Raw genomic sequence first — 27,096 nt, forward strand, 5'->3', positions numbered from 1 at the left:
TATCAGATAAAGGATGTGTACCCAAAATATACAAAGAACTCTCTTTTTTATAAAGATTGTATTTATTTAAGAGAGAGAGAGCACGACTGAGACTGAGAGAGAACATGAGCAGGGGGGAGGGGCAGACGGAGAAGCAGACTCCTTGCTGAGCAGGGTGCCTGACGCGGGGCTCGATCCCAGGACCCCAGGATCATGACCTGAGCCAAAGGCAGATGCTTAACTGATTGAGCCACCGAGGCGACCCCATAGAAAGAACTCTTAAAACTCAACAATAAGGAAACAAGAAACCTAGTCAAAAAAATAAGCAAAACATCTGAACAGTAACCCAAAGAAAATAAGGAGATGAAAACATGTACAACATATGTCATAAGAGAACTGCAAATTAAAACAATGAAATACCACTACACACCTATCAGAATAGCTAAAATATTTTTAAAAAGCAAAAAAAAAATAAAACAAAACAAAAATGATAATACCAAATGCCAGCAAGGACAAAGAGCAACAGAAACTCTCATTCATTGCTAGTGAGAATGCAAAATACCACAGCCACTGTAGAAGATAGTTTGGCAGTTATTATAAAATTAAACATACTCTTACCATACAATTCAGCAGTCATGCTTCTTGGTACTAGAACTGAAAATTTATGTCTACACAACAACATGCACAAGGATGTTTATAGCAGCTTGATTTATAAAGATATGGGTTTACTTAATAATACATCAATTGTCAAAAATTAGAAGCAACTAAGATGTTCTTCAGTAGGTGAATGGTAAGTAAACATCCAGACACTGAATTATTATTCTCTGTTAAAAAGAAATGAGCTGGGGGTGCCTGGGTGGCTCAGTCGTTAAGCATCGGCCTTCGGCTATCGGGCTCCCTGCTCGGCGGGAAGCCTGCTTCTCCCTCTCCTACTCCCCCTGCTTGTGTTCCCTCTCTCGCTGTCCCTCTCTCTCTCTCTCTGTCAAATAAATAAATAAATAAATATCTTTAAAAAAAAAGAAAGAAAGAAAGAAATGAGCTATCAAACCATGAAAAGACATAGAGGGATCTTAAAAGCACACTGCTAAGTGAAAGAAGCCAGTCTAAAAAGGCTACATACTATATAATTCAGACTACATAACATGGAAAAGGAAAAACTACAGAGACAGTAAAAGGATCACTGGTTGCCAGGAACTTCAGGGAGGCAGGGGAAAGGAAGGGATGAACAGATGATGCACAGGGGAAACCATTTTCTATAATACTATCATGTTAGATACGTGACATCATACCATTTTTCAAAACTCTTAGAACTGTAGGATGCAAAGAGAAAAGCTTAATATAAACTATCCTTAACAATAATATGACTATAAGTTCATTTATTGTAATAAATGAACCACACTAATGCAAGATGGGCAAACTGTATGATGGGGAGGGAGTAGTATGGGAACTCTCTGTACAAGCTGCTCAACTTTTCTGTAAGTCTAAAACTATTCTATAAATAAAATTAATTAAATTAAATTAACTTTAATTAATAGATTTAAAGACCTAAATGGGGCGCCTGGGTGGCTCAGTCATTAAGTGTCTGCGTTCGGCTCGGGTCATGATCCCAGGGTCCTGGGATCGAGCCCCACATCGGGCTCCCTGCTCCACGGGAAGCCTGCTTCTCCCTCTCCCACCCCCCTGCTTGTGTTCCCTCTCTCACACTGTCTCTCTCTGCCAAATAAATAAAATCTTAAAAAAAAAAAAAAAAGACCTAAATGTAAGAGGTGAAATGATAAAATAAGAAGAAAACATGGAATATTTTTTCTACTTTGGCATAGGAAAATATTCGTTAGATAAAAAACATGGACCCACAACTACATGGTCAACTAATCTTCAACAAAGCAGGAAAGAATATCCATTGGGAAAAACACACTCTTTTCAACAAATGGTGTTGGGGAAAACTGGACAGCAACATGCAGAAGAATGCAACTGGAACACTTTCTAACACCATACATGGAAATAAATTCAAAATGGATGAAAGACCTAAACGTGAGATGAGGAACCATTTAAAATTCTAGAGGAGAACACAGGCAGAAACCTCTTTGACACTGGTCTTAGCAACTTCTTACAAGACACATCTCTGGAAACGGGGGAAAAAAGCAAAAATCAACTACTGGGTCTTCATTAAGATAAAAAGCTTTCCTTTGCTTCTACACAGCAAAGGAAACAATCAACAAAACTAAAAGGCAACCTACGGAATGGGAGAAGATACCTGCAAATGCTGTATCCGATAAATGCCGTAATATCCAAAATCTTGAATTTATAAAACCCAAGCCCAAAAGACAAATAATCCAGTTAAGAAATGGACAGAAGACATGGATAGGTATTTTTCCAAAGAAGACATACAGATGAACAACAGACACATGAAAAGACACTCAACATCACTCACCATCTGGGAAATAGAAATAAAAACTATAATGAGATACCACCTCACACCAGGTGTTTGCAAGGATGTGGAGAAAGGGGAACCCTCTTACACTGTTGTTGGGAATGCAAATTGGTGCAGACACTCCAGAAAATAGTACAGAAGTTCCTCAGAAAGTTAAAAATAGAACTATCCTACAATCCAGCAATTGCACTACTAGGTATTTACTCAAAGAATACAAAAATACTGGTTCGAAGGGATACATGCACCCTGATGTTTACAGCAGCATTATCAACAAGAGCTAAATTATGAAAAGAGCCCAAATGTCCATCAAATGATGGATAAAGAAGATGTGATAAATATATACAATGGAATATTACTGAGCCATCAAAAAGAATGAAATCTTGCCATTTGCAATGACGTGAAGAAGCCAGAGTGTAAGCAAAATAAGTCAGTCAGAAAAGACAAATACCATATGATTTCACTCATATGTGGAATTTAAGCCACAAAACAGATGAACATAGGGGAAGGAAGAAAAAAAGATAGGGAGGCAAACCATAAGGGACTCCTGACTACAAAGAACAAACTGAGAGTTCCTGGAGGGGAGGTGGGTGGGGGATGGGCTAAATGGGGGATGGATATTAAGGAGGGCACTTGTGATTAGCACTGGGTGCCATATGTAAGTGAAGAATCACTAAATTCTACTCCTGAAACCAATATTACACTATATGTTAACTAACTAGAATTTAAATAAAAACTGGAAACAAACAAAAAAATAAAGTACATACCATCTAAGAAAAAAACTTTATGAAATGGATTTCATCAAAAAACTTCTGGTCTTTGGGATACCTGGGTGGCTCAGTTGGTTAAGCGTCTGCCTTCAGCTCAGGTCATGATCCCAGGATCTTGGGAGGAAGTCCCACGTCGGGCTCCTTGCTCAGCAAGGAGCCTGCTTCTCCCTCTGCCTGCCGCTCCCCCTGCTTGTGCTCTTTCTGACAAATAAATGGATGAAATCGTTAAAAACAAAAACAAAAGTTAAAAAAACAAAAAGCAAAAAATCTTCTGATCTTTTAATGACATCCTTAAGAAAACCAAAAGGCACCCCAGGGAATGGGAGAAAATACTCAAAATACATATATCTGACAAAGGACTTACACCTAGCAAATATGAAGAAACATTCTATGTCAATGTTAAGACAAGCAACCCAATTAAAAATGAACAAAAAATTGACCAGACATTTCACGGAAGATATAAATGTCAAATAGCACATGAAAAGATATTCAAGACCATAATTACTGGGAAAATACACATTAAAATGACAAAATACTACCAAACACTTATTAGAATGGCTTTTTTAAAACATGACATGCTGGTGAAGGTGTAGAACATCTGGAAATTCATACATTTCAGGTGGGAATATAAAACAGTAAAGCTTTTTTGGGAAAACTATTTTGCAGTCTCTTGTAAGGTAAGATATACTCTTACAATATGACCCAGTTATCCTACTCCTAGGTATTTGCCCAAGATAAAACTAAAAATACATATCCATACCAAAACTGGTGTGAAATATTCAGGGGCTTTATTCACCACCAAAACCTGGAGACAACCAAAAAGTCCTTCAACAAGTGAACAAATAAAGTACTATCAATTTTAATTTATTTATAAATTATATCTTGATGTGGGAAACAAAGGCAGAAGAAAAATTATTAAATTTCCTTACTACCTACAGCCCACTGACAAGTCCTTGAAACAGGCAGAGTGACATTCCTCTAGGGACGCAACTGCCTCGATGTTAATACTTGCTAAGGGCAAAAGGCAATCCTAGTCTGACGCCCCCCCCCCCAATCCTGTAAGTCTACTTTAAGGTATAAAAATTCCTTTGGAAACTTCCTTTATCTCCAACCCCCCCAAGTTACGTGTTGGCAATCATCCCCCAACCATATGGCCCACCGATATACATCTGAAGGGTCTCATGACTAAGGTTTTATTAGACGGTAATAAATGACCTTTTCCCAACAATAGCTAGCCCCCTCAAGGTCCTGGAAACCTTGCTTCCAAATTCCTTAGAGACTTAACACTATCCCTAACCCCCTCCCAACTTGAAAGTATATAATGGGCCATTCCTCATGACCCCATTGCAGCTCTTTCTGCCCACGGGTCCTGTCCCTGTGCTTTAATCAAATCACCTTTTTGCACCAAAGACATCTTAAGAATTCTTTCTTGGCCGTCGGCTTCGAACCCTAACATCTTTCCTACATCATCTAAGTTGAAAAAAAAAGGAAGAAAGATAATTAACAAACTCAAGGAAAATATTTGTAATTTATCTCCACATAGGGCTACATTCCATTAAACATAAAGAATTCCTTAAAATTGCAGAAAAATTATCAAAACTTTTTTTTTTTCAAATTGGAACAGTTTATAGAGAGAAAGATAAAGAACTCATGTCACAAGCCCCATGGCAAAAAAAAACACAACAGAGGTCTCCTGCAAAATTTCTGAACTTTCTTGAATAGCTTTTAAAGGCGGGATGCCTGGGTGGCTCAGTTGGTTAAGTCTGTGCCTTTGGCTCAGGTCATGATCCCAGGGTCCTGGGAAAGATTCGTGCATCAGGCTCCTAGCTCAGCATAGGGCTCCTTGCTCAGCGTGGAGCCTAATTATCAAAACTCTTAACAGATAAATAGGAAAAAAGGGAATTAACTACTTGCAAAAGAAAAGCCTATAAAAATGATACTTCAGGGGCGCCTGGGTGGCTCAGTCGTTAAGCGTCTGCCTTCGGCTCAGGTCATGATCCCAGGGTCCTAGGATCAAGCCCCGCATCAGGCTCCCTGCTCCGCAAGAAGCCTGCTTCTCCCTCTCCTCCTCCCCCTGCTTGTGTTCCTTTTCTCGCTGTGTCTCTGTCAAATAAATAAATAAAATCTTTTAAAAAAAAAAAGATACTTAAAAATGAGAAAAACTTTAAACTCACTCAAAGTTTTTAAAAATACAAATTTAAAAAACACTGGGATGCCATTCTTCACCAAATTGGCAATATTTTTTAAATATGAAAACTGGGAAAAAATAAAAAGAGCTAAGATGGCGGCATAGTAGGAGGACCCTAGGCTTGCCTCATCCCTCAAACACAGCTAGATAACTACCAAATCACTCTAAATACCCAAGAAATCAACCTGAGAACTGTCAGAACAAACTGTACAACTAGAGGGATAGAAGAGACCACATTGAGGAAGTTGGGAAGTGCCAAGAGGTGCTTTGAGGGAGAAACGGACTGTGGGTGCTGTGGCGGGGAGGGAGCCCTGGTCTCGGAGAAAGGCAAGAGAGAGTGGTATGCACAGGGATACACACAAGAACACTTCTCCAAAGCCACTGACTGGGAAAACCAGATAGGCTGGTTTTCATGAGTTTTTATAACCAGCAAGGTCTTAAAGCCTTGAGTTTTAGAGGTCCACAGGTTTGGCTGGGATAGAGACCTGGGGACACTGCCCTACTCCTGGAGAGAAGGCAGGCAAGCAACCCAGGGCAGACGGCACCATCTGAGGACTGCCCATGGCACATGGGGACAGACTGTTCACTCTCTTCCTGGAGCGTTATCTGCGAGAGGTGACTTTGCCTCTCCGGGGACAAAAGGGACAAAAGAGCCAAGGCCGCCATTTCCCTCCCCCGTCCCTCAGAATAGGCAGAGAGACACGGGCTGAGGGTGGATAAATCAGACACTGGCTGTTTAGTCTGTTTTACCCCTGCACTCTTGCGTGACTGCCCTTCTTGATCAAACCTGCATTAGTTCCAGTGGAGTGAGACCCTACCCCAGAAGACCATCGCAGGTCCCCGGCACACCTAGTCCCTAAAGTTTGGAGTTTTGGAAAGTCAGCAGCCTTGGCTGGGATAGAGCCCAAAGTGCAATGAACTGCTCCAGGAAGGCAAGCAACCTGGAGACAGTATGAAAACAGTGATCTGAATAACACATGGGACACACGAGAGGAAATTACTCACTTTGCTGGGAGTTCTTCCCTGAGAGCAGCAAGCACAAACTCCCTCTCCAAGGGAAAAAGGACTGGGTGGCGCCATTTCCCTCCACGGCCTCTCAGCACAAACCAACTTCAATAAACAGCACAGCCCCAACACTGGCTGCCTGGCTGCCTAACCTGCTTACCTGCTTTCACCGAGTCTCTCCTCCCCAGCCCCCGTGCACTTCTGCAGCTAACGCTTGACTCCAGCAAGTGTGCATAAGGGAAAGCACAGCAGCCCCTTCCCCAGAAGACCAGTAGAAAGCCAGGCATGCACGACGTCTACCAACCATAGAGTTCTTTTTTTTTTTTTTTTTAAGATGAGAGAGAGAGCAAGAGAGCGAGCATGGGGGGGAGGAGCAGAGGAAGAGGGAAGAAGTAGGCTCCCTGATGAGCAGGGAGCCTGACGTGGGGCTTGATCCCAGGACCCTGAGATCAAGACCTGAGTCGAAGGCCAACACTTAAGTGACTGAGCCACCCAGGTGCCCCCGACCACAGAGTTCTGCAAGGCTTCAGTTCTAATGGAAGTAGCATCAGGTCTCATGTAACAAGCGGACCAGATCACACCTAGTTAAAACTCGTCACATTCTGGCCAAGATCCAAACATTGCCCACTGCAGGCAAGGAGGACCTCTGCAGATGACTGACCTGAGGGATAGAGCAGCAGAGTGCTGCAAGAGGGAGAGAAGAGGGAGAGTGCTGCATGATATATTCAAAGTGCTGAATGGGAAATATCTGCAGCCAGGAATACTCTATCCAGCAAGGCTATCATTCAGAATAGAAGGAGAAAATTTCCCAAACAAAAACTAAAGGAATTCATGACCACTAAACCAGCCTTGCAGGAAATACTCAAGGTGACTCTCTGGGTGGGAAAGAAAGACCAAAAGTGACAGACTAGAAAGGGACAGAGAAAATCTCCAGAAACAATGACAAAACAAGTAATAAATGGCACTAAATTCTCATCTATCAATAATCACTTTGAATGTAAATGGACTAAACGCTCCAATCAAAAGACACAGGGTATCAGAATGGATAAAAGAAACAAGACCCATCTGTATGCTGCCTATAAGAGACTCATTTTAGACCTAAACATACCTGCAGATTGAAAGTGAGGGAATGGAGAAACATTTACCATGCAGTGGATGTCAAAAGCAACCCAGACTAGCAATACTTAAACCAGAAAAACTAGACTTTAAACCAAACACGACAACAAGAGATGAAGAAGGACACGGTATCGTAATAAAGGAGACAATTCATACAAGAAGATCTAACAATCATAAATGTATCTGCCCCCAACTTGGGAGTACCCAAATATATACAACAATTAATAACCAACATAAAGGAACTCATGGATAAAAATACAGCAAAGAGTAGGGGACTTTATTTTTTATTTTTTTAAAAGATTTTATTTATTTATTTGACAGAGAGAGACACAGCGAGAGAGGGAACACAAGCAGGGGGAGTGGGAGAGGGAGAAGCGGACTTCTCGCCGAGCAGGGAGCCCGATGCAGGGCTTGATCCCAGGACCCTGGGATCATGACCTGAGCCGAAGGCAGACGCTTAACGACTGAGCCACTCAGGCGCCCCAAGAGTAGGGGACTTTAATACCCAACTTACATCAATGGACAGATCATCTAAACAGAAAATCAACAAGGAAACAATGGCTTTGAATGACAAACTGGACCAGATGGATTTAACAGATAAATTCAGAACATTTTATCCCAACATTTCTTTTCAAGTACACATGAGACATTCTGCAGAATAGCTCACATATTAGGTCACAAATCAGGCCTCAATAAGTACAAAAAGATTGAGATCATACAATGCATCTTTTCTGACCACAACACTATGAAACTTGAAGTCAAGCACAAGAAAAAATTTGGGAAGACTACAAATACATGGAGGTTAAACACCATAAATTGGTCAACCAGGAAATTAAAGAAGAAATTAAAAAATACAAGGAAACAAATGAAAATGAAAACACAATGGTCCAAAGCCTTTGGGATGCAGCAAAAGCTGTCAGAAGAGGGAAATATACAGCAATACAGGCCTACCTCAAGAAGCAAGAAAAATCTCAAATACACCTAAAGGAGCTAGAAAAAGAACAACAAAGAAAGCCTACAGTCCTCAGAAGAAGGGAAATAATGAAAACTAGAACAGAAATAAATGATACTGAAACAAACAAACAAAAAGAACAGATGAATGAAACCAGCTGTTTCTTTGAAACTATTCATAAAATTGATAAACCCCTAGCCACACTTACCAAAAAAAGAGAAAGGACCCAAATAAATAAGATCACAAGTGAAAGAGGGGAAAGAACCACCACCACCACAGAAAACCAAAAATTGTAAGAGAATATTAAGAAAAATTAAATGTCAACAAATTGGACAACCTGGAAGAAATGGAAAAATTCCTAGAAACATATAAATGACCAAAACTGAAACAGGAAGAAATAGAAAACTTGAACAGATCAATAACCAGTACAGAAACTGAATGAGTAATCAAAAATCTCCCAACAAACAAAAGTCCAGGGCAGGATGGCTTCACAAGGGAATTCTACCAGGTGTTTAAAGAATTAGTTCCTATTCTTGTGAAGCTGTTCCAAAAAAACAGAAAAGGAAGGAAAACTTCCAAACTCATCCTATGAGGCCAGTATTATCTTGATTCCAAAACCAGACAAAGACTCTACTAAAAAAGAGAAGTACAAGCCAATATTCCTGATGAACATGGGTGCAAAAATTCTCAACAAAATACCAGCAAATCAAATCCAACAGTACATGAAAAGAATGATTCACCATGATCAAGTGGGATTTATTTGGGGGCTGCAACAACAGTCATTCAATATTCGCAAATCAACATGACACACTACATTAATAAAAGAAAAAGAATGAGACCATACAATCCTCTCAGTAGATGCAGAAAAAGCATTTGACAAAGTACAAAGATCCATTCATGATAAAAACCCTCAAGAAAGTAGGGACAGAGGGAACATAACTCAACATAATAAACGCCATATACAAAAAACCCACATCTTCCATGGGCAAAAACAGAGCTCTTCCTCTATGGTCAGGACCAAGACATGGATGTCCACTCTCACCATTGTTATTTAACACAGTATTGGAAGTGCTAGCCACAGCAATCAGACAACAAAAAGAAAAGGCATCCAAATAGGCAAGGAAGAAGTCAAACTGTCTCTATTTGCAGATGACATGATACTCCATATAGAAAACCCAAAAGACTCCACCAAAAAAACTGCTAGAACTGACACATGAATTCAGTAAAGTCGCAGAATATAAAATCAACATACAGAAATCTGTTCCATTTCTGTACACCAACAATGAAGCAGCAAAAAGGGAAATCAAGGAATCAGTCCCATTTAAAATTGCACCAAAACCATAAGATACCTACAAATAAACCTAACCAAAGAGATAAAAGATCTGTACTCTGAAAACTAAAACACTGATGAAAGAAACTGATTTTAAATATAACTCCAACAATAACACAAAAATACAACCACTATGAAGTTATTCACACCATTTTATGTAATAGTGAAAAAACTAAAGTTTCATTAGGAGAGGCTTGAGGGTGCCAGGGTGCTGGGATCAAGCGCCACATCGGGCTCCAGGCTCACAGGGAGTCTGCTTGTCCCACTCCCTCTACCCCTCCCCTCTGCTCCTGCTCTCTCTCTCTCTCTCCCTCAAATAAGTAAAATATTTAAATAAAAAAGGAGAGGCTTGTTTAAATATGGTAAACATATATAGGGGGGAAAAGAGAAAGAAGCCATTGCAAATATATGCATAGGTGTGCATCTATGCATTTTGTATGCATATGTATACACTTATGACTGCCGTTTATTGTTAAATGCAAAAAACACAGCATGTCTGGTAAAATCTTTCATTTGTTTAAAACTACATTCAGGGGCACCTGGGTGGCTCAGTCGGTTAAGCATCTGCCTTTGGCTCGGGTCATGATCCCAGGGTCCTGGGATGGGGCTCCTTGCTCAGCAGGGACGCTGCTTCTCCTTCTCCCTCTGCCTGCTGCCTCCCCTGCTTATGCTTGATCTCTCTCTCTCTCTCTCTCTGTCAAATAAATAAATAAAGTCTTAAAAAAAAAAACTACATTCAACTGGTGAGGCTGTAAGGACATAGGTACTCTCACACATTGCTGGTATGAATGCAAAGTGTACAATCATTTGGAGGGATATTTGGCAATACTGAACAAGACAGCCTTTAAAAGCAATTAACAACTCTTAAAGAAGTCTATACCAGAGATACATCTTCAACAATACAAAAATATATATAAACAAAGCTATTCTCTATAGCCTAGTCTTGTTTGCAACTGGAAAACACTGAAAAGAATCTAAATGCCCACATACATAAGATTAGTTAAAATATAGTGCATCCAACAACAAAGTAAAATGCAGCAGTAAAACAAAACAAAACAAAACAAACAAAATGAGGAAGATCTCTATTACCTGATACAGAGTGACTTCTTCCAGGATATACTGTAAATGGGGGGGAAAAAAATCAAATTCCGAAAGAATAGCTGTAGTATACAACCTTTCGTGTAAGAAAAAAAATGGGATATACAAAAATATGCATATATCAGTTCATTTCTGCAAAGGAAATTCAAGGAGTATAAAGCAGAAACTACCAAGACTGATTATATACAGGGCGTGGTTAGGAATGTTTTTCCTATGTATAATATATGAGGAAGGAAGTGACACTTCTCTTTATAAACCTTTTTGTGTAGGTCTGACACTTGGAACCATGGTAATATTTCACATAACCAAAAAATAAATACATATTTCAACATAACCAACATGTGGGGGGAAACCCAAAATGGAATACAAAAAACAAACTGAATTGTAAAACAAATGGGTAACATAAACAAATTTAATTGGGCAGATTAAGAACTAACTTAAGTAACTTTAGAAACAGTATTTTTGACTATATACTGTAAGACTAAAGACATACTGTACACAAATACTGTACTCTAGTTAGGAAATTTGCTCTTCAGAGGGGTATGTTTTGGTAATTTTGAAACTCTGTTTCAAATATAAAAACAATCAAAAAACTTCTAAAATTAAGCAAAGTATATATATCAAGGATAATGAGAATGAGGTTTTTAACTTTCATAAAAAGGAATTACAATGAAGAAAAATGGGAAGACTAGAAGAGAATGAACCCTGTGCTTTTATTTGGAATCACATATATTAATATGAATTCATGGTTTTACATACACACAACCACACGTACACATATGTACAGAAGAATACTTGTAGAAAGAAGGATGTCTACATATGGGACTATAAACATATACTTCCTGTTGACTGAGAGGACCTCAAAATAATGCTACCACAAAAACATGCGTTTTTGTGTACACAATACTGAGTACACAATGAGTACACAAATACTGTTTTCTAAAAACCATTCTCCAATAATAGGAATCAGGATTCCTTAGAAAAATGGTTGATTCCAGAGTTGGGTGGGGAAAAAACAAGATGTGTCTAATACATAATGTGGTGGGAGAAAGGAGTACAATGCCCAAAAAACATGGGAGCATATCAAAAGGACAAATCTGAAAAAAAGCCCAATGGCTAAACCTGAGAGCCATTACAACAAAATGACAGCATTAAGATTATAACCAAAAAAATGAAATAAATATCAATGAGTCCATACTAATAAATATTTAAGTAAGTAAAATAGGGAGAAGGGACAGCTATTCCTTACAGACTTCCAACTATTAAACATAGAAGGAATAATGGAAATCCTAAATAACCTTGAAACAAACACTAACACAATCATTGTGGAAGGTAAAAGGCATGGATGGATAAAATCAGTGGGTAAAAGTATGATGAGAAACATGACATTTGCATAATCTCAAAGTATACCCCCCCAAGATACAGATAAAATTGAAAGGAAAAAGCAGTAACTTTACAGTAGAAAACTTTGGTACAATTTAACCAAGAGATGAAAGTTAACATCACATGTATTAAGACACACTGACTACTTATATGTATGATGCACAGAGAATGGCACAGCACTACTTCTGTAGCATTAATGCCAAGGCTGCATGACATGAATTAAATCGTGAAAAATGCCAACAAGGGGCTACTGGGTGGCTTAGTCAGTTAAATGTCCGACTCTTAATCTCAGCTCAGGTCTTGATCTCAGGGTCATGAGTTCAAGGCCCGCACTGGGCTCCACGCTGGGCATGGAGCCTACTTAAAAAAAAAAAAAGCCAACAAGATGACAGTTCTTAAAACTATCTGATAAAGACCTTAAAACAACTATTTCCGGGCGCCTGGGTGGCTCAGTTGGTTAAGCGACTGCCTTCGGCTCAGGTCATGATCCCGGGGTCCTGGGATCGAGTCCCACATCAGGCTCCCGGCTTGGCGGGGAGCCTGCTTCTCCCTCTGACCCTCTTCTCTCTCATGCTGTTTCTCTCTCGCTTGCTCTCCAATAAATAAATAAATAAAATCTTAAAAAAAAAAAAAAAAACAACTATTTCTAAAAATGCTGGAAAAAAATGCTGAGATAAGCAATCACAAACTTTCTTGCAACAAATATTGAAAGTGAAAATCTTGTCAACAGCCAACAAGTGAAAATTTTGAAGTTAAAAATATAGTAACTAAAGTTAAAAAATAAATGAACAGATTCAACAGCACAATGGAGATGGCAAAGGAATTTAAAGAGATAAATAGAAACTATCCAATACTAACAGAGAAAATATTGAACATAAATGTACAAAGGCTCAGGGAACGATGAGACAATAACAGATGATGAGACAGTAACAGAAGGATACGAGAAAAGAGAGAGACTGAAAATATTTGAGAAAATCAATGCCTGAAAACCTCCTAAATTTTGCAAGAGACATAGACTTACAGATTCAAGAAACTAAGAAAACTTCAAAAAGGATAAACACAGAGAAATCCACAGCCAGATATAGCATAGTAAAATTGCCACAAAGCGAAGGTAAAGAAACTATTATATAAGCAGTAAGAGAAAAATAAAATACTACCACATAGAGGGATAATGATTCAAGTAACTGATTTCCCATCAGAAACCACAGAAGCCAGAAGTGGCACACATGTTTAAATGGTTGAAAGAAAGGAAATGTCAGCCTAAAATAATCTACCCAGAAAAATTAACTAGCAGGAATGAAAGTAAAATAAAGACATTCTCAGATTATAGAAAACTAAGAATATATAGCCCCTGATAGCTTCTCTGTAATAACTGCTACAAAAAAGTTCTTCACGTGGAAGGGAAATACCAGAAGGAAACCTGAATCATCAATAAAGAGCAACGGAAATATTTATCTGAATAATGCAAGATTATTTATCTCTCTTAATTCTTTAAATTTGTTTCAAGGTTGAAAACAAAAGATATGAACATCTTCTGATAGTTTTCAATGTATGCCAATGCAATACATGACATTATAGCATAAAAGAGAGACAGTTAAAGGACCTAAAAGATGTTAATGTTTCTACATTCCAAAATTAGAGGGTAAAACAGACAGTGAAAACTTAAGTACATACTGTGTAACCCCTAAAGCAAATACTTAAAAAGGCTACATAAAAAGATACACTCAAAAATAATAAAATAAATGGAAAACTAAAAAGTATTCAAATAACCCAAAAGAGGGCAGAAAGGGAGGGAAAGAGGAACAAAAAAGGAACAAAGAGAAAACAAAGAATAAAGTAGTAAACCTAAATCCAAACATACCAAATTTACATTAAATATGAATTGCCTAACCAGTAAAACTCAAACACAAAAATTGTCATAATGACCAAAAAAAAAAAAAAAAAAGAAAAAACCTAAACCATGACACAATATCCTGTCTACAAGAAACAGACTTCAACTATATTGATATAGGCAGACTAAAGTAAAGGAATGAGAAAATACACACCATGCAAAGACCAACCAAAGAACAGGGCTGGTTATATTATACATTGAATGCAAAAACGTATTGAAGAGCAAAGAAAATTACCAGAAATAATGAGGGGAATTACATAACGAGAAAAGGGCCAATTCAACAAGAAGCCACAGCACTGCTAAATGTATATGCACCTAACAGAGCTTCATACTACATGAAACAAAAACTGACAAAAGAAATAGAAATCAATGGTATAAACACTCAATCTAACAACAGCAGGATTCACATTCTTTTTAAGTACATAAGGAACACTCATGTAAAGCAAAGCCTTACATTAAAACAAAACTGACAGTATAGAAAGTATTACCTCAAACCATAATATAATTAAACTAGAAATTAATAACAAAAGATGGGAAACTCCCTCAACATTTTAAAATCAATTATACTTTTCATTCTCAGAAGTTGAAATTTTTTATATCTTTCATACTTCAACTTAACATTTTTAAGTTTAAAATCCTTAAACCATTAATTCTATCATCTACGTCATTTTGAAGTCAGCTTCAATTGATAAGATTTCTCTCCTCATATTCTCCAGATCTATGCAGGCCTGACATTTTTTTTAATCTGCTTTATTCACTTTTCAAAGTAAAACTTCTGTTACCCTCCCACTCTTTTCCAACATATTGGGAGCCAAAAATTACTGGCCTAAGATAGTTACACAATCCAATGTAAAAACTGGGCAGAATATCTGAATAGACATTTTTCCAAAGAAAATGTCCAGATAGCCAACAGGTACATGAAAAGACGCTCAACAATACTAATCATCAGGAAAATGCAAATAAAAAACCACAATGAGATATCACCCTCACACCTGTTAGAATGATTATCATCAAAAAGACCAGAAGTAACAAGTGTTTGTGAGAATGTGGAGAAAAAGGAACACTTGTGCACTACTGGTGGGAATGTAAACTGGGGGAGCCACTATTGAAAAAACAATATGGAGGTTCCTCAAAAAATTAAAAATAGAACTACCATATGATCCAGCAATTCTCCTTCTGGGTATGTATACAAGAGAATTTAAATCAGGATCTCCAAGAGATATATGCACTTCCATGTTCCACTGCAGCATTATTTACAATAGCCAAGATAAGGAAACAACCTAAGTGTCCACTGGAGGATGAATGGATTAAAAAAGGGTGGTGTATATTACACAGTATTATTCAGCCATTAAAAAAAAAAAAGAATGAAATTTTGCCATTTGCAACAACATGAATGGACCTCAAGGGCATTACGCTAAATGAAATAACTCAGAGAAAGACAAGTACTGTACCGAGCTCTCTTATATGTGAAATCTAAAACAGCAATAACAAAACCAAGCTCACAAATACAGACACTGGTGGTTGCCGGAGGTATGGGGACTGGGGAGGAGGGGGGCAATGGGAGGCAGGGATGGGTGAAGGGGATCAAACAGTAAAAAAGGGAAAAAAAAGAAATTCAATACTAAAAACCCATTTGAAAATACAGCTCTGTGGCCCATCTTGATGGATATAAAATAACACTGTATGAAATATCATTAAAGAGGGAAAACGAAATATAAAATGGTATTTTTAAGACAAGTTGATTATAACTACACAGAATGTGTATGTGTACATTAGTAAAGATAAATTATTTTGAATAAAAAATGGTGTAATATTTATTATTTTTGGTAAATTAAGTTTGGAAAAAAATTAGAATGGAAGAAAGAGATGTGCAGAAAGGTCTAATACAAAAAAAATTATTTGCATAAGATAGTTGTAGTTTTCCTCATACATCAGTCACCAGTATTTTTGTTCAGTGCACTTTTTTCTGCCTTTCAACTTGGTAAAATGGTAAGATGTAAAAAGAATATTTTTATTCCATGTTTAAGAGGAATGCTATAGCATAAAATCTTTTCTCAATTATTGCTGATGAGGGAGTGATGGTAGCATAATGTAAAGTTACAGGTACAGGGCTGTTTAAGGGTAAGCAAAACCTGAAGAAGAGTTGGTTAGTAAATATTTTAGTCTTTGCAGGCCACATGGTTACTGTCTTAATTACTCAATTCTGCTGTTGCAGAATGTAAGAATCCATAGACAATGGGCATGCAGGTTAAGTATAACTGTATACCAGTAAAACTATTCATGAACACTGAAATTTGAACTTCACATGATTTTCATGAGTTAAGAAATACAATTCTGCTCGTGAATTTTTAAACCACTTAAAAATGTAAAACTACTCATAGTTTGCTAGTCATACAAAATCAGACAACAGGCCAGATTTGACCCACAAACCATACTCTGAATAACTTTAGGACTCAAATCATACAGATTATGTTCTCCAACACAATAAAATTTTGAAAAACCAAAACCAAAAGAAAAACTTGGAATTCCACAAATATCTGGAAATTAAACAATACATTTCTAAATTACCCATGAGTCAAAGAAATCACAAGCAAATTTTTTTTCACAAGCAAAATTAATAGAAAGTACTGTGAACTGAATTAAAATTAAAATCACAGTATCAAAATGTATGAGATGAGAGGACACCAAAAATGGTGGAGTAGGGAGCTCCTAGGATCCATCCCTCCACTGAAATTATTAAGGTGGCAAAAAAACGTAAGATCAACTTTTTCAGAATTCTAAACCTAATCAGAAACTTACTACAATCAGGACAGTGCTTCAAGAAGAAAGGGGCTGTAAATTTTGTCATTTAAAGAAATCTTATCAGGACACTGCCTAACAACAAAGATAATGGAATGGAGACTTTAGTGACCACATATGACAAGGAATACAGTGTGCAAAAATAGTTTAGACTTTAAACAAGTGGACTGTCATTAAACAAGTGGATGACTGCACCCCACAAGAAGCAACAACACAAACCCTGGGGAGGGGGGAAATATTCTGATTTCCTGAGCCACCATACTATAAAATTCAAAGTGCCTACTTATCAAGACAAATTTTCATTAAAAATTTATTAGGCATGGGGCGCCTGCGTGGCTCAGTTGGTTAAGCGACTGCCTTCGGCTCAGGTCATGATCCTGGAGTCCCGGGATCGAGTCTCGCATCGGGCTCCCTGCTCGGCGGGGAGTCTGCTTCTCCCTCTGACCCTCCTCCCGCTCATGCTCTCTGTCTCTCATTCTGTCTGTCTCAAATAAATAAAAAAAAATAATAATAAAAAATAAAAAATAAAAAAAAATTTATTAGGCATGTAAACAAACAAGTATGGCCCATTCACAGAATGAAAAGTTAACAGAAAGTGTCCCCAACGAAGCCCAGAGATTAGACTTTCTAAAAAAAATCAACTATCATAAATATGCCAAAGAGCTAACAGAAACCAGGGATAAAAACTAAAGGAAACCAGAACAGCATATCAATAAACAGAAAATAACAATAAAGAGACAGAAATTACAAAAAGGGACCAAATACAAATTCTGAAACTGAAAAGCACAATAACTGAAATGAAAAATTCCTGAATTTTAGAGAGGTTCAACATAAAATTTCAATAGGCTGAAGAAAGAATAAATGACCATGAAGATAGGTAAATTAAGATTATCTAGTCTGAGGGGCGCCTGGGTGGCTCAGTTGGTTAAGCGACTGCCTTCGGCTCAGGTCATGATCCCGGAGTCCTGGGATCGAGTCCCGCATCGGGCTCCCAGCTCTCGGAGAGCCTGCTTCTCCCTCTGACCCTATCCCTCTCATGCTGTTTCTCTCTCTCTCTCTCTCAAATAAATAAATAAATAAATAAAAACTTAAAAAAAAAAAAAAGATTATCTAGTCTGAGGAATGGGAAAAGAGAAAACTGAAGAAAAATGAAAAGAGCCTAAGAGACAACATCAAGTGTACCAACATATGCAAAATGAGAGATCCAGAACAAAATAAGAGAGTCATAAAGAATATCTGAACAGCGGCCAATCTACGTAACTTAAAAAATTCAATGAACCCCAAAGAGAATAAACTCAAAGACATCCACAGTGAGATGTAGTATAATCAAACTGTTGAAATCCCCAAAAAGAATCCTACAAGCAAGAAAGGAGAAGCAACCCATCATCAGACATCATGGAGGCCAGAAGGCAGTGCAATGACATATTTAAACTGCTGAAAAGAAAAAAGCTGTCAACCAACAAATCTGTATCTGATAAAAAATGTCTTTCAAAAATAAAGAGATCAGCTTATGGCATGACAGTATGAGGAGCTTGAGTGACCTGCTGCTCCCCACTGAAACTGATGAAAACTATTTATTTAAAGCCTCTGGAAACTGATCTAAGGACAAACGGCAAAATGAAGAAACATATATTCAAGAACAACTTCAAAAATTCACTAAGAAAGATGAGTCTGTATCTGAACCAAAACCACTGCCTCCCTCCCTCATCTCAGCTCAGGGAAGGGGAATCTCCACTCCAGATTCCTGCAACCAACACAGGGCTCCCTTTCCACCCCTCCCCCCCAGGTCCCATTCAGAGGGCTTTCTTCCCAGGAGAAAGAGAGTTTCTCATCCAGCCCCGAGCTGCCTATTAATAGGGTTGAGTCCTGAGCAAGTGTGGCTGAGAGGCAGGTGTTCCAGCCCTTCCAGCCCCCACTGGTGGAATGTATACTTTATTGGGTGTGGGCATGGAAAAGACCAGGACCCTGATCATCCCTGCCCTGGGTTATGAGGAAAAGCAAACCCAGATGACCTCTGGCTACACCCTCCCCTCCACAAAGTACTGTCACTCAGAGAGAAACTTGCCATTGTTCCTACCCCACCTCCAGAGACCCGGCTCAGAGCTTTTGTTTGAGGGAAGCAGCAGACATTAAAACAGATGGCTCTTAATTTCTTCCCACAGGGACTGACTTCATTTGCAAGAGCATGGAGAAGGTCAAGCCTAAAGGACTCCTAAAAAAACAAGCAAAAGCCAATTAGCAGATTCAAGATACAGAGGCTAAACTGTAGATAATCTAGTTTGCAGGAGAGAACTGAGGACTAAAACAACTGGGAAGAGCCCACCCAGGGTCAGAACAAATATCAAACACTAATCTCAAAAACTATTTCTTCAAAGGACCCACATTTTGATTGGATTAACTTTCAAAGTAGTTTATGCCCCGGGGCATTATGGAAAACAATTAAACAATTAGTTCCCAGCAAGTGGATCTTGGCTGCTGGGTGTGGTAAGGGAAAGACAGCCCTAACAAAACCAGTCATCCCAGGGTGATTGTGGGCATATTCAAATTGCCCCTCCCTGAGGACCACCATCTGAGGACTAACCTTGTGGGAAAGACGACTACAATGAGATACGACTTCACATCCATTAGGATGACTAGAATTGGATGAAGTCAGATAATGACAAGTGTTGGTGAGAATGTAGACGTAGATAAGTTAGAGCCCTCATACACTGTTGCTGTGAACGTAAAATGGTTGCAGCCATTTTGGAAAAGAGTTGGGCTGTTTCTCCAACAATTAAACATAGCTACATAAGACCCAGCAAAAACACTCTTAAGTATACACCTAGAGAAATGAAAACATTATGTCTACAAAGAAATTTGTACATGAATGTTTTAGCAGAATTATTCTTAATAGCCTAAAGGTGGAAACAACCTAAATGTCCATCAATGAATGAATGCATAAACAAAATGTGGTATATCCATAATACGGAACATTATTCCGCCACAAATAGAATGAAGTACTGATACATGCTACAACATGGATGAGCGTTGAAGCATTATGCTAAGTAAAAGAAGCCAATCACAACAGACCACATATTATATGGTTCCATTCATACAGAATGTTCAAAACTGGAAAATCTATAGAGAGAAAAAGTAGATTAGTGGTTGCCTAGGGCTGGGCAGATAGGGTTCAAGGAGATATGGGGTTATGGCTAATAAAGTGCATGGACTTCTTGGGGTGATGAAAATATTCTAAAATGAATGTAGTGATGGCTGTACATAGATTAAAAACCACTGAACCCTAACCAGTTTAGGGTTTAACCCAGTTAAACAGGTAACCTAGTTTTAACCCAGTTAAAACAGGTAACTGTACGGTGTGTGAATTATATTTAAATATATCTGTCAAAAGAACTGAAAGGAGAAATTAAGGCATTTGCAGATAAAGAAAATATGAGGGAATTTGTTGCTAATAGACCTACCCTACAAGAACTGCCAAAGGGACTTCTTCAGGCTAAAATGAAAGGAAAATAGAAAGTAACTCAAAAGTGTATGAAAAAATAAAGAACATGGGTAAAGATAACTACATAGATAAATATAAAAGCCAGTACTACTGTGTTTTTGGTTTGCAACTCCTCTTATTTCTTTTCATATGACTTAAAAAGAAATGGACAAGCTGATCCTAAAATTCATATGGAATTGCAAGCGGCCCGGAAAGCCAAAACAACCTTGAAAAAGAACAAAACTGGAGGAGCGACATTTTGCGATTTTAAAACTTACTACAATCTACAGTAATCAAAGTAGTGTGGTACTAGCATAAGGACAGATACTGAGACAAACAGAATAAATTTGAAAGACGTGAAATAAACCTATACATCTGTGGCTAATTGATTTCAACAAGGATGCCAAGACCATTCAACAGGGAATGAACAGTCTCTTCAACATATGGTGCTGGGACAACTGGCTATGTGCATGTAAAAGAATGCAGTTGAACCTCACACCATATACAAAAATTAACTCAAAAATGGATCAATGACATAAATACAAGAGCTAAAACCATAAAACATTTAGAATACACAGAGATAAATCATGACTTTGGATTTGAAAAAAAATTCTTAGATTTGACACCAAAAGCACATGCAACAAAAGAAAAAAATAGACAAATTGGACTTCAAATTAAAAAAAAAATTGTACACCAAACCAAAGGACATTATAAATAAAGAGTGAAAAATACCTACAGAATGGGAAAAAAACTTCCAAACCATATATGTAACAGTTCAGAATATATAAAGATTTCTTACAACTCAACAAAAATACCCAAATTAAAAAATGGACAACGGACCTGAATAGACATTTCTACAAAGAAAATATACAAATGGCTAACAAGTACATGGAAACATGCCCCAATTCAGTCTTTAGGAAAACGCAAATCAAATCCATGACATACCACTTCAAACATACTAAAATGGTTAATTTTCTTAAAAAAAAAACAAAAAATAAAAAACAGGAAGTACAAGCATTGGCAAGGAAGCATGGTAATTCTACGTTTAACCTACAGCGAAATCGCCAAACTATTTCCCACAGCAGCCGCACCATTTTATATCCCAAAAGCAATGTACAAGGTTCCGATTTCTCTACTTCCTTACCAACACTTATTTCCTGTTTTTTTCTTTTAATTAGATTCTGCCTTCAACTTCAAACGGCCCCTGTTTCTGCAATCCAGGTAACAGGCACTTAAAAATTCATCTTTTTTGTTCTTTTCTTTTAAAAATTTCTCTTCAAAATTTATTTAAAAAAATAACCCATCTTAGAAGTAGTTCACATGTCACAAAAGTTTAAGAAATGCCTGGGAAATATAATCACTGTTTAAAATAATGGTTACCTCTGGGGATGAAGGAAGAAAAGAGATGAATCCAGGAATGGGTACACGGAGAACTTCAACTATCATAGTAATGTATTACTTTTACGTTTGGATGATAAATCAGAGGTTCACTGTATTTTTTTTTTCATCTTTCATTGTGTTATTCTTTATATGTTTGTATATCTTAAGTACTTATTTCATAACAGATGTGGAAATCCCCTCAAAAAAGACAAAGAAAAAAAAAGTTAATCTTACATTCCCTCATCACCCCTCCCATCAAAGACACAGGATCATACTAGGTATCTGCAACTTACTTTTCTCACATAACAATCTAACATTCTCTAGATCAAAAGTGTGTAAAGAGGTAAATCTGTTTCTACAGCTGCAAAGTATTTCATAACACGAATGTCCCACAATTTATTCAAACATTCTACAGATGGGGATATACAGGTTGTTTCCAGTTACTCGTCATAAAAACAAACCTGCAAATTTTTTACTGTCTTCCCCAAACATGTTATGTTTAATATAAATTTATTTTCACCAAGAGATTTGAACACGGAAATCTAGTTCTTTTCCTACTCAGTGAGAAATCAAGGTAATAATCCACAAAATAATGTAACAATTCCCCCAAAGATTACCTGTACACAGACGCACATACCTACCTCTGAACAGAACAATGTGCTTCCAGAACAAATGTTAATATTGCAATGCCCAGAGGTCCTCATCTGAAACATAAAGGGCATTAAAAAACTTTTTTTTAATCTAGCCCATGAGTATGCTACAAACTGATTAGTTTATCAAAACTACAACGTTTGCACGCGAAACAGCACGGAGAAAATAAGAGAAAGTAGGTCCAACAGGTTAGGCTGTTCCTGAAAGCGCCCTGGGGACACGAGATCTTTCATTTTGGGCCCGCATGGTGTCAATAAAAACCCATTTAAACGAGAAAAAATGAGAGGAAAACGGCTCAGAATCACTCCTACGAGCTAATATCCGCAACCGTCTAGCTTCATCAGTGGTGGCAAGGTGACTAAAGAAAGAGAAGTTACTCTCCGATATTTTATAGAGAGGCGAGAGAGAAAAATGAACAGGCCCGCTCCTCCCCCAACTCAGGCCGGCCACGCGATCCCGAAGTGGGTAGCCTTACTAACGGACACTTTTCTAGCTGATGTGAAGCTCAGCACTCACCATAAAACAAAACTTGGCGAGCTTCTGTACTTCCCTCAGATTTGTTCCTTGGCTGCTTTCCACACCTGGTACGCCGGCAGTACTTTCCCTCAGTACGAACGCCGCCATCTTAGGTCTCAGATGAGCTCTAGGGGATAGGGCGATAAAAGCCTGGAGTGGGCGTCACAGCCAAATAGGTCCGCGCCCAACCGCCGTGCAATGCTGAAATGGCTCCGCCGGCAACGTGACCCAGCTTCCCTGCGGCCCCTCCCCCAGTTTTCCAGAGCGATTGCGCTCCCTCTTACAGCCTTTATCTTCATCGAAGTTGCCTCGTTCTTCCTCCCTTTTTTTCTTTTTCCACCCCAGATTTCTTTTACCTTTGCCTCCACTCCTTTCTTCTTTCTACATTCTAGTTATCTCTCGTTCTCCTCGACTTTCAGTTACCTCACAGGTGTACGGCATTTTATAATGACAAACCTGTCGTTCTGTTATTTTGCCAAATTATTATAATACTATAAGGTAAGCTGGGGACTGATTTTCCCAATTTTATAGATGAGGAAACTAAGGCCCAGAAGAAGTGAACCGATTTTCCAAAAGCTGCAACAGCTAGTAAATGTTAACAGCTAGAAGGGCTAGTAAGAGTGGACAGAACCTAATTCTTTTTGCTCCAGTGAGCCCCGTGCTGCTAGAGATCAAGGTCTACTTAATCTAACTAAATGAAAAGGTGGGAAAACTGAAGACAGAAATAGGAAGGGTTTGGGCCTAAATTCATACAGTGAGTCAGTGACAAAACTGGATTCAAAACAGGTTGCTTCCTTGTTTAATTCCGTAATAGTAAGCATCTTCATAAAGGGGTTGGGATGCTGTTCTCCAGCCTAAAGCTCCTTTCTCTACTGACTGAGCTCAACCCTGACTCCTTTAAGAAGCCTCTGTATTTATCAAAACGTTTATCTTTTTCTGGCCCTCTCCATGAGGGAAAATACACTAGCTGGATGTGAGCCCCCAAAACACGTTTAAAAAATGAGGCTAAAACTTCTTTGTGAAGCATTGTGCCTGAATGGTGTGAAAGATTAGTGAGGGAAGGTTTGTGCTGCCTAAGTATGGAAAAGACAATTTAGCGGTCCTAATCCCTTTCCAAAGGTATAGTTTCTCTCTCCATTCTAATGTTATCTCTAGCTTTGTGGAAGAACCTGCATAGAATATGCTTATTCTATATCTTTGCATCGTTACTTTTGCTTTTTTTGTTTTGATAATTGTCACCTTCAAATAGAGGTTAATCGTAGAGAATTGTGTAAACTTCTGGGCCTTGATTTATGGCCATTCTTGTGTAAAACATTGCATGGAGCCAATCTGTGTTGTCAGTAATCTGTGTAGTGAGATGAAGAGGTCTTAGTTTAAGCTTGAGGTGTGTCATTGCCTGGGGTTTAGACAAGTGTGAGCACATCTTGTAAACTGGTAGGGCAAACACCAGGAGTCAATTGCAGAAGGAACTCCTGACCTCTTGAGAAATAACTTATCCCAAGAGAGGAGGGAGTCAGGCAAACAACCTAGGGTAAAGGGAAAATCAATTCTGAGTATTGCAGGGGATGTGGTTGTACTACAAAGTGTATTTATTTTGAGCTAGATAACACAATATCTCTCTACATCAATTTAAGGGTAAGTAGAAAAGTGGAGAGCATTGAGTGAAACCTGTTTCAGTTTTGCTCTGATGACTCCCAGGACTTTTTCTCTCTGGAACAAATGACAATTTGGATTTTAAAGAAATACGTATAAATGAATAATCAGCAAGAAGCATTAGTAGAACAATAGGCTTTTGAAGCTGCTAGTCAATTTTAGGGGGGAAAACCTGATGCACTGTTTTATTGAGTGGTGTTTCAAATTGAGAGGTGCTAGACCCGGGGACTTAGGGGGAGAAAAGGTCTATTAATTCACAGCAAAGGTAGAAACCCCTGCCTCTACTCACTCACATTTCTTCTAGTCTACCTGCCTTGATCCCAAGAAAAATGCCTCCAGAAAACACCAAAGACAGAGTTTCGTGGCTAGGCTACAATTATTTGCTCTTCAAGGCTGATCCTGTTGACTTCCTGGACTCCTGGTCCAGTCAGTACCTGTTCCATTCTCTCTGAGAGCCCAGTTTTCCTCTTTCATTGTAATTGTTTCAAAAGAAAACTGTCTCCTGCAAGGATATAAAATCCAAATAGGCAAAGGAAGAGTTGGGATTTCACCATCATCATCCGGCCATATTTAGCAGACTCTCAGCTGGAGAATTTACAAGCATAATTGCACAGGCAATGATCTCTGGAACAATAGTTTCTCTTACCTTTGCATTTATTTTGTAAGACAAACAAATGAGTAATGAATCTATAAATGACAGTCCAAATAATAGATGCATGCATAGTTAGACTAGAATACATTAATTTGAAACATGAATTGGGGAAAAGTACAATTTGATGTGGCAAATGAGAGACCAGATATAACAGAATTTATTCATTCATTACAAACTTGCATGTAGGGGTGCCTGGGTGGTTCAGTCAGTTAAGTGTGGGACTCTTGGTTTCAGCTCAGATCACGACCCCCATGTCGGGCTCTGTGCTCAGCATTCAGCTTGAGATTCATTTTCTCTCCCTCCCCCTCTGCGCCCCCCCCCCAGTTCATGCATGAGCATGTGCTCTCACTCTCTTTCAAATAAATAAATAAATAAATAAATAAATAAATAAATAAATAAATAAAATCTAAAAAAAAAAGAACTTGCATGTAAAAGAATAGGGCTACACAAGAGGGTGGTAGAGAATACAAATGTGAATGAAACACAGTATTGGTCCACAAGATTAGGTTCAATTTGGGGAGGGGGAAATAAAAGGAGTTTTAAAAGAATTATAAGCAGTATCTTTGTATCAGACACTGTACTATGTACAAGGTGGGAATAAAAGTGAGGTTTGAGTGTGCAAAGAATATGGGGATAAATCTACCATGATTCTTAGCCTCAGGGAATATACGGACAAGTGGAGAAAAATAAAACATGAGGGTTGAGTGATGTTTTTTATTAGGGGACTCAAGGAGATTAAAAAGCATTTAATACATATAATGCATACATTTCACACCTAAAATGATTTATAAGATCATACATTTTACAAGGCACTGTACTAAGTGATGTAGGGTATGAGAACAAGAAAAAATCTATAAATGTACTTTGAACCATTGAGGGCATTTATATAGAATGAGGATGTATCATGAGACATGTAAAATCACACAGCTTTCTCTGTGTAAAGTTGAACTGTCCTGAAGGTCTTTTTTTTTTGAAATGTAATTCCCATACCATAAAATTCATCATTTCAAAGAGAATGATTCAGTAGTTGTTAGTATACTCACAGATTTGTGTAACCCTCACCACTATCTAATTTCAGAACATTTTCATTACCCCAAAAAGAAATCCCATACCCATTATCACTCATCCCCTTTCCCCACCACAAACAAGTCCCTGGCAAATTCTAATTTATTTTCTGTCTTTATGGTTTTATCCCTTCTGAAAATTTCATATAAATTAAATAATACAGTAGGTGGCCTTCTGTGACTGGCTTTTTTTGTTTAGCATAATATTTTCAAGTTTAATGCATGATATAGCATATATCAGTACTTTATTCCTTTTCCATTCCTTTTATGATTAAATAACATCCCATTGTATGGATATACAACATATTGTTTATCCAGTATGTGTGTTTGAATTGTTTCCACTTGTTGGCTCTTATGAATAATGTTGCTATGAACATTTGTGTACAAGTTTTGTGTACACATGTTTTCAGTTACGTTGGGCATATACCTAGGTATAGAACTGCTGGATAATATGGTAGCCCTACATTGAACCCTTTGAAAAAACTGCAAACTGTTTTCCAAGGTACTGTACCATTTTACATTACCACCAGCAAGTATCAGGGTGCCAGTCTCTCCACATCCTCACTAACATTTGTCATTTTAATTATAGCTAGCTTAGTAGGTGTGAAGTAGCATCTCATTGTGTTTTTGATTTACATTTCCCTGATGGCTAACAAGGTAGAGCATCTTTGTATGTACTTATTGGCCATTTGCATATCTTCTTTGGTGAAATGTCTATTTAAATCCTTTGCCCATTTTTCAATTGGGTTATTGGTCCTTTACT

General features: G+C 38.0%; 1 protein-coding gene across 21 annotated transcripts in view; it reads right to left on the reverse strand.

Annotated features, from left to right (window-relative positions):
* LOC115941091 (uncharacterized) overlaps positions 1–23,124 on the reverse strand; it is a 448,023-nt gene extending 424,899 nt beyond the window's left edge. For 3 of the 21 annotated variants that reach the window (XR_014141286.1, XR_014141285.1, XM_081808633.1), the window contains exons 1-4: positions 22,965–23,117; positions 22,439–22,501; positions 19,005–19,151; positions 3,236–3,378 (exon numbers count right to left, since the gene is read on the reverse strand). Coding sequence is in view for 10 of the 21 variants with exons in the window: in XM_081808633.1 (XP_081664759.1) it covers positions 3,277–3,378; positions 19,005–19,151; positions 22,439–22,501; positions 22,965–23,072 (420 nt within the window). In the remaining 11 variants the exon portion in view is untranslated. Of the gene's footprint in view, positions 1–3,174; positions 3,379–19,000; positions 19,152–21,797; positions 21,996–22,438; positions 22,502–22,964 lie in introns of all 21 variants that reach the window. The other 18 variants (XR_014141288.1, XM_081808639.1, XM_081808638.1 and 15 more) reach the window with 12 other exon arrangements.
* Between the last annotated feature and the right edge of the window lie 3,972 nt (positions 23,125–27,096).

The sequence above is a fragment of the Leptonychotes weddellii genome, chromosome X (assembly GCF_054177405.1).
Source record: "Leptonychotes weddellii isolate Sample4059 chromosome X, ASM5417740v2, whole genome shotgun sequence".
NCBI classification, from domain to species: Eukaryota; Metazoa; Chordata; class Mammalia; order Carnivora; family Phocidae; genus Leptonychotes; species Leptonychotes weddellii.